Source organism: Buceros rhinoceros, unplaced genomic scaffold, assembly GCF_000710305.1.
Source record: "Buceros rhinoceros silvestris isolate BGI_N320 unplaced genomic scaffold, ASM71030v1 scaffold6990, whole genome shotgun sequence".
Lineage (NCBI taxonomy): Eukaryota > Metazoa > Chordata > Aves > Bucerotiformes > Bucerotidae > Buceros > Buceros rhinoceros.
The window spans coordinates 90,009-99,016 of NW_010390167.1; the positions used below are offsets into that span (position 1 = coordinate 90,009).

General features: G+C 43.1%; 1 protein-coding gene across 1 annotated transcript in view; it reads right to left on the reverse strand.

The window, feature by feature from the left end:
* SRBD1 (S1 RNA binding domain 1) overlaps positions 1-9,008 on the reverse strand; it is a 95,864-nt gene that overhangs the window by 8,696 nt on the left and 78,160 nt on the right. Inside the window, exons 16-18 of the mRNA XM_010136753.1 lie at positions 5,243-5,349; positions 2,997-3,173; positions 391-543 (exon numbers count right to left, since the gene is read on the reverse strand). Coding sequence (XP_010135055.1) covers positions 391-543; positions 2,997-3,173; positions 5,243-5,349 — 437 coding nt within the window. The remainder of the gene's footprint in view (positions 1-390; positions 544-2,996; positions 3,174-5,242; positions 5,350-9,008) is intronic.

A 9,008-nucleotide genomic window follows, 5' to 3' on the forward strand; every position in this document is an offset into this window, starting at 1 on the left:
TTTCCCCACATCAAACTGTGTACAGATATCATAAATGCATGATGACGGAGAAAAAGCCCGAAGAAAATAGAGAAAACCGACTGAGTTAGTTACAGAGGCAGATGCTACACTTCTTAGTTCTGGTGTTCCATTCGCAGATACCGTTACTGGGTTGTTTTTATTTGTTTTGATATCAACTGATTATTTTGTGTAAAACCCACCCTGTACGTGTGCACATAAGGGGCAAAGCGGGAAGAACTTGAAGCGCACATTTTTCCTGAGGAAAGGGGAGAAAGCATCAAATGAAGTATTGCTGTCTCACAAGGCTGAGCAGGCTGTCGCCAGGAAAATCCACACTTTCCTTTTAAAAAGTGACAGCACTGACGGTCCCACAGCTTTCCCACTGCCTACCTCACTGCAATGTCGTAAGACTCCGGGTGAATACAGGTTTGGTCCAAAGGATTGGGCTGTCGTGAGGCACACGGTGTTGGTTTGCTCTTCTTTTTACCCTGCGCGCTCGCTTTAGTCGAAGGGGCCTGGCTTCCAAGTTCAGCTTTCTTACTGCTGTCAGAAATCAAAAATGGACACGTCATTCTCGATGAACAAGATTCTACCCAGTGCCCACATGTGAAAAACACAATCAGACTTTTACACAATGTTCATTCTTTAAAAGAAGTAAAAAACCTCCTACTAAAAGGCCATCATGGGGAATCTTTACAATACCATTATAGCATAAAAATGTGACGTATCAATGTATGCGTAAGTTAAATCAAAAGAGAAACAAACACTGGGAAGGGATTCTGTGCTACATCAAAGTTTCTCTGTGATGACAAGATTATAAAGCAAACACTGCACAACCTGTTGTGTATCATTTGCAATTTGGAGAGCATCTTCTCTCTGTAAAATGGGCATGACTGCATCTACCTGCTTGATCACGATCTTGTGCGGATACTTTCACACTTAACTGTTGATTAGTCTGCATCATTTTGAACTTGAAAACTTCAGACCCAAGATTTCCTATTCACACTGTCTTTAGGTAAGCCAGTGGCATCTCAAGCACATGTACAGAGTAAGGGAAGTGTGGGAATGCTTGAACATCCAAACTCCTTAAACCACATTCATTGACTTCCTGTGCTTAAAGTTTTGAAGAATTCTGCTCAAACATGCAAAAATTTCAAGTCAAAAGAACTCAGACCAAGTCTGGCTTAGACCAGAAAAAAGCTAAAGGTCAAATCTACCACTATTTGAGTTTATAAACCATTTTTGGAAAAGTATCTTAACACAGCTTTCCTTAAAGCTTAGTAAATGCACTGCTGGCTCCTCATCAGCTCGCATTTGGGTTGGGATCTCTTTTTTTCCCTTGAATTGGCTAGATAATGCAAAGGCTTCCAAGATTGCTTCCCGAATCACAAGTGGTTGCTGCTTTTGCAGGACAAAGAGGACACCGAGACACCCGCAACTAACACTCCCACTTTGGGCTCTACCTACGTGCCACCCGTCAGCAGAAATGCAGACGTTAACTTTCTCCTTCCAAATCGATTTTTAAAACAACCACCGTTTGTTAACTTCCAAGCATAAAGCACAAAACCTAATTCACACAGCGCTCCGTAGCCACCAACATGAGCAGAGAGGACAAAAATGAAGCCTTTGCAAAGTCTGTGTCCAAAATGTTTGGTTTTGCCACCTGGGCCCACAAGAAATGTTGTAGAGGCGATGGTGTTAGAGCTTTATTTTGGCCTCAGACTCTGAAGTTACAGCAGATTTCTCAGGTTATACAGTGTTCTCAAGTTTTATGGAATCCGACTAACATCAGAAGCATGCTCCAGCAAGGAAAGAAAAATTACAATGTTCTTAAACATCTCACCAGTGAACTTCTGGGAGGAAAAAAAAAGAGGCGTCAGCCTTTTCTTCCTCTGTTGAATCGCAGCATTCACTAGAACAGATTTGTACCACACGTAAGACCTATCGATCATCTACAGCCTCCAAAGCAATTTCTTTGGTCTTCTGGTGCTCACAGCGCACACCATTTGGCCTGCAGCATGTGCCTCCCTGCCAGATGGGCAACCAAGCTGTGTACCTTCCCCCCGGGCAGCGGGCCAGCCCTAATGTGCCTACCTCCTGCCTGGAAGTTACGCGTGTGCTTCTTGGCCAGCAGCAACTGGGAATACAGTATTGCTTCTGAGCACTGGGCTGGCGAAAAAATAGCGTGTGCTTCCCAGGAAAATATTTTTTGAGAAGAGTCCGTGGCAAAAGGGTGGGGATGGTGCTAGCACTGTGCCCTTTCTTAGTTCTTTATGTCGGAAGGAGAAATGGGAAAGGCAGGAGTAGAGGCATCGCCCTAGAAAGGGCACTTTCATTTGTGGAGAGGCAGGATTTCAGGTCAAAAGGAGCACAATAAACAGCTGCAAGAGGGAAAGGACTGGTGCAGAAACCGGGAATGCGATTGCAGGGAAAAGGGTGACCCACTGCTGACAAATTGGATTTGGGAAGGAGCCTCACGTATGTGAGACAGAAGACAGTACATCACGCTTGCTGGGACCGGAGCGTAACACAGAGTTTGGTCCCGGCAGCGGTTCAACCTTCTCCAGGCAACAGATTTGAAACTCTCCGAAAGACCACTCTAGTTTACCGGTACTACGTTCTGCAGAGTGATCTTTACCACATCAAAATGAATTTACAAATCTAAATAACGCCTGAAACACAAAAACACACCTGAAACATCTCGAATCACAACGCTACCACATGTTGAATTTCTTCTACCAATTCAGTGGCAGAATTTCTCATTAAACTCAGACTCTGACTTAAGAGTACCAGGCTAACAAGCCATGATTATTCCGGAGAAGAACTATCTTCATCCATTGACTTCAAGAAGTCCATTTGTCCAGTTGTTGTCTTTCAGAGCTCAAAGGCCTACGATTCCTCAAGCCTTAAGCCTGAAGACAAAATAAAAAAGGGGGAAAAAAGTCCTCTCGCAGTACTTCAGATGACTTAGTCGTGATAGCTAACATCTCTGTTACCTGCAGAAGGTCTTTATATACTCTTGATTGAATCTGATGAAGCCAGCGCACTGTTGGAAGGATTTGGGACCCAGACCTTTTACTTCCTTGAGCTGTTCCCGGTTTATAAACGGTCCATTCTTCTCTCGCCATTCAATTATATTTTTAGCCCTGTTAGCATTCAGTCCTGCAATGTGTCTAAGAGGAAAGTTTACAGAATACGTTTATTATCATTGAACAGTCATTAATCCAAGTGCTATCTATTACAAGGATACACATTACAGCAGAAAATTTGGTTTACAATACTTAAAAACAGCTAAGAAATTGGCTAATAGCCCCCCAGAGCAAAGGCATCTCTGGAAAAAGGAACCCTTCTCTTAGGTCTATGGAAGGAATCCTCCCGAGTCAACAAAACTTGGTACAGCAACACGGCTCTGCACGTACCTAACTAGTGCGCCAGGGATGCGTAATTTATGATCTGTTGGCTATTTCTGTAACGCCAATTCAATCTGTCATGTTCTATGGCCTGCCCCTAGCTGCCCTCCTCAGAGAACGACGTGGGAAGAGGGTTCAGGACAGGTCAGTTGTTGCTGGGAGAACAGCCCCCTCTCAGCTATTCTCCTCCAAAGGTACCGCAAGCCCTTGCCCCAACGTGAAGGGCTGGGGCTGCTGTCCAGAAGGAGAGTGGCTGGGAGCCGCTTGCCTTCCTCACACCATTTAACAGATCCACACAGCTTGTCCCTTTCCTCTCAGCTGCTCTTGAGACAGAGGAGCAGCTGGGAACGGGCTGCATGAGTTGTTCCGAGGGCAACGTGGATCTGGCATAGAACCTCCCTGTGCAGCGCCACCGCAGGCAGCCAAGACCCGTCAGGAAGCAGTGGCTTTGCTGCACATTTTCCATACATACACAAAGTGGGTACAACTTTCTGTGTATGAAGTATGTTAATCACAGAAAGAGGGAAAAGAGCTGCGGTGGGCAGTTACTGCTGGCACTTGAGAAGGAAATGCCACCCATCTGGCTCCATATATCAGATGCCATTGCTTTAAGTCAAAGGCAGCAGAGACCTATTTGTGGAATGGCACAGACTGCTTCTAGAAAAACATCACCAGCAAACGTGGCAAGAATAGCCAAAAATCGGGGGGAAAAATACTTCAAAAATGAATATTTCCATTATTCTCATCCTCAAGCAAAAATTAAAATAATCCAAAGTTGGTGCATTAAATTGGAGACACACGCCTTTAATCGCAGACAAAATATTAATCATTAGGAATAGAATTTTCTTCAAAATTTTCTTAGAAACAACATGAGATCCAGCTTCTTTATACCGAAAAAGAAACATGACACAGAGCTCACAGAATTTTCCACTGACTATTGCAAGTCTTTCCAGTACAGTACTCAGCAGTGATGCAAGTACTGCAGCACCGTCACCCTCCCATGTGTCGTATGTGTCGAGAAGTGTATTTGATGCCTATGAAGGCACGAGCAGAAAGCCTTGCTCATGGTATATTCTAGCTGGGGTCACAGTGTCATACACAGCACGTCTGAGGGGAACAGACGAAAAAACCTGAAAATTTAAAGCTAGAGCCAGCAAGAATGCGTTGTCCCTAACTTTGATACCTAATATAATTGTCACTACCAAGACTGTGGACATCGTTTTTCTTCGTCTCCTGCTACAGAGGATGGCAGCGATGCTTTTGCTCTTCTAAGAGACTGTTCAACTAAACCACTCTGAATTCTACACACTCAAGAAAGAGAATGAGCTTTTAAATTCTAACCAAGAGAAATAAAATCCAGAATGTTTTCCAAGTAAATATGGCATGATTATTTAAAAAGGGATAAATTTTTCAGCAGTTTCCTCTTAAATCTTTCCTCTTCTCCTTTCCTCGCCCAACTTTTACAACCTGTTCCACTTTGCAGTACCTATAAAAATACCTTCTAAGAGACAAAGTATATTTGAAAATCCCTTTCTCAGTGTAAAAGTACAAATTAATTCTACGAAATTTTTCTAAAATTGCAGTGCTGGCTCCAAATTTTTAAATCCCTGTTTTTCTCCAAAGACTAGTTTTACCCTGGAGAATCACATTTATCCCTAAAAACTGACTCAACGACCCAGTGAAATACTGCCTTAACGTGTCATTTTCATGTAACTGGAAGTTTAACACAAGAGCCGTGTGCTCCAGCTGAGCTGTAGTCAGGGGGCAGACTAAACAGAGACTCTGTGATCCGCAGCCATGTAATTACTGGAATAGGAAAATGTTTGACTCACCTTAATAGTATTTCTGAGCAGATGTTAATATCAACTCCGACGAAGCTGACACACTCTTCAACCACACTGTCCAGCGTCGCTTTGAGCAAAGTCTGGGAGACATCATGCTGAGAAACAAAAATGGAGTTATCGGGTTGCTCGAATATCAAAGCGTTCATAAATAAGAACCGCAAACGACAGTAACACTAATAAAATAGTTGCTGGAACTTATCAATATCTTATGCGATGGTACCAGTCACATAAGACATCAACTGTAGAACAGATTTTTAAAGGTCTGCAGTATCTTCTATCAACATCTTTGTGATGATCCAAATCCCAAGAATAAGATGCTCTTCCCATTGCTGTATTTGTTTTATTATTTCCCTGCATCATGTAAAAACAAAATGATATTAAACACAAAATGATGACTCAAAGGAGTGATGCTTCTGTTTATCCCCTATGTCTGGTCTTTAATCTGACATTTATTTACCTATAATATCGGTTTATTAAACTTAGACAATATTTTAAAAACAAGGTATTGAAGGAAAAGATCACAAATGCTGAACTTCTGCACCTGCACGCACAAGCTTTGCAAAATCCCCCTATTTATGAGCCTCACACTGAAGTACAGTTATTATTTACTACAAGAACAAGCCAGGTATTGTATGAGGGTGGGCAATACATAAGGTACACATCAGCCCCGCAGCAACAAAATGTTTCAGATTTTGAACAGATAGTTCTGGCAAGATTGGCAGGTCCTTGACCAAAGCACCACTAATGGAAATTCTTCCAGTTTTTCCATTATCATAGAGTTCCCCCTTTTTTTCCTCCCTAAAAGCAAATCAGTCACACCTGTCAAAGGTGAAAGTTCTGAAGCTCTAAGATTTCTTTTCCCCACCAGGCAGGCACACTTCAATCCCTAACTGCTAGCTCCCCTCACAAGCCCACCAGTGCTTAGAAGCCTGACCTGGAGGGAGAAGCCTCTCCAAATGCAGGAGCTAATTCGATCGCTATGTTGGCTTAGCTTTAGGGCTCTTATACTCGTCACCCATGAAAATCTGGGTTGATCTGTTGCGGTTTCGTGGTGCATTCATTCAGGACATCAAGCTGGACCCAAGCCAACACACCAAACACTTCACCCGCTACTTTGTTTTACCTGCTAAACTGTTCCGATATTTCAAAGATTCCATAGCTAAGGTTAACACATCAGCAGCATCAATCCCATCTACCCTCAGTGGGAGTTCGTCAAGTAGAGGTGACGGCTGAAATAATTGCAGAATTTCAGGCAAGGTATTTCGCATCCCCTCCTTTCAGGGAATGGTAGGTGATGTATTTTCATGATGTGATACATCACGAAGTTACAAACAGGAAGCACAAGTGTCACCAGTATGGCTCTTCCTATGCACAGTTCCCATGCACACGGTCTTGGCCTCACAACCACTTGCAGGCTCTGCAGATCACGTACCAGTTTCTACTCACTCATGTGTTGCTACTACAACACAATGGCTTCTTTTTGGAATAAACACACCCTGAAAAGATGTCTTGTGTATCTGTGTTTGACTTTCTGAAGACGCACCTCCTCTTAGTGAGGATGTTCTACATATTTCCTCCTCCTTCTGCCATCAGCTGGGTAATGTTCTAGAGCTTGAAGCTTCCAGCTCAACGCAAGGATGCATTTCTATAACTCAGTACAAGAACCAGAATAAAACTGTTCAGAAACACCACCCATGTTTTCTTTGCTTTGCCAAGCACCACTGCCAGATTTTCAATGATAGACCACAAATTAAAAATTTAGTAAGATACTAATTTCACTATTTTTTTCATTATGCTGGAGGATCAGTGCTCGCAGATCCTCAGTTTCAAGTGCAAAGCCGGCATTTATTTGAACATTTAAGTTTGTAGATGCAATAATTTACGTAAACCTTGTCTGCCAGAACACCCACAATTTGGAAAAAGTGTAATATTCACTGTCTATTTCTTTTTATCCAGGAAGGCAAGAACTTCTCAGGTCTCTCAGAGATGATTGGAATCTTCCAACTTTATTGCTGCTTGACAGTCACCATTAAAAAAAGCAAAACGAGACCTGCTCAAGTTGTTCTTTATTACTGCAACACGTAACAGTCGTACTACATGGAATGGCCATCACAGCACGTACATAAAGATGTGGATCAAGTGAACGGGCAGATGTGACAGAACCAGACAGCAAAAGACAGCATGGCTAAAACAGCCCCTGAGCTCCCAACACCTCACAGGAGGAAGATACGCCCAGCTCGCGAACGATTGCAAACACGAGGAAAAATATTCAGGCAGCAGATCTGTCTCCCAGGATGCGGCTAGTGACCATCACGGCTTCCTTTTTTCCTAAAAGGAGTTAATTAACACCACTATTATCCCAATGCCACTGTCAAGACCTCGACAGGTTACGCTTCAGAAAGGTTTGGAGTGCAGCGCATTTTCCAGTCTTCCAAGAATGTCACCCGTCCTCTCAAATACCCGAGGTCAGATGACATTACACACTTCTGTGCACTATTTATATGCACTGGGGCGATATCAGATTGTTCAGATACTACCAGCAGCACACTGACGCCGCGCCACTCACTCGCTACTACCGGCCTGGAGAGACAGGAATCTCTCCCGACTGTTGCATTAAGCACATCAGAATAAGTGTATCTTTAGTGTTGGTTTTCTAAGGAATTACTGAGGAAGCCAGAGAGCAAGATATGTGAAAATTAATTAACTGAAACTGGTGCAGTAAATTTGTAAATTCTAGTTGACCAACAAATGAAATTCAAACCTAAAATTTTTCTAATATTTTTTTGTGAAGAGTATCCCACATATAACTTATACGCACGATCCTGGAAGAAAACCAAGGGCTGCTATTTTGATTTCTGGTCGTGATTACCACTCAAATTAATCTGTGACAAGTTTAAAATTACCAAGAAAAAAAGAATATTATATTGCACATTTTAAAATCACCATTCTGCAAACCCATACTAAAAAAAATAATGAATATAACTTAATTTCATACCCCTTCATTAAACACAGCAGAGAATGTCTAACGCTGCAGAACAGTGTTTAAGAGCAGCTTCACAAGCCTGCTGACGGACACAAAAGGCAGGCAGTGCTTTGACCAGCCCCTTGGCTCAGGTATTTCCAGCAGCACCCCACTACAGACACTGTAAAAACACACTTGTCATCACCGGGACAGATTTATCAAGTCAAAGAACCGCTGTTCACGTGAAGCCTGGCCCTAGTCAGTCTGCAGGGGCAGAGATGTGGACCGGTACACTAACTAACTTTAAACATTAGATTACTAGTGCTAGACCAGAGCTACCCTAACTGGCACCTTGCTCTTTACCCTCGGCAACCTGAAAAATCCCACAGATACTAAAACGATACACGTAACTGTGATGCATTTGGTCACCTTTTCCTCATCTCTTATGAAATCATCGTTTCAGAAAATAAGGCACAAGTGCATGTCTCTGTGAAAGACAAATTCACACAGCTTCAAATTCTACTGCAACACGCTGCAATTTTTAAACACGTGTTACTTCACGTTTCCAAACATTAGTAGACATCACCACAACCAGCCCGAGCACCATTACTACTTCACAACACCCCAGAGCCAAGCAAGGCACCTTCCAACGCAGCTGACACGGAGGATTCGCGCCCTGCAGAGCCTACGAGCAGCGCAGCGCAGCCATGAGCTAACGTGCGGCCACAAAGCTCTGGGGAGGGGACGAGTTCTCAAGTCTGGGCAGCAACCTGCAGGTTCTTGACCCAGGCT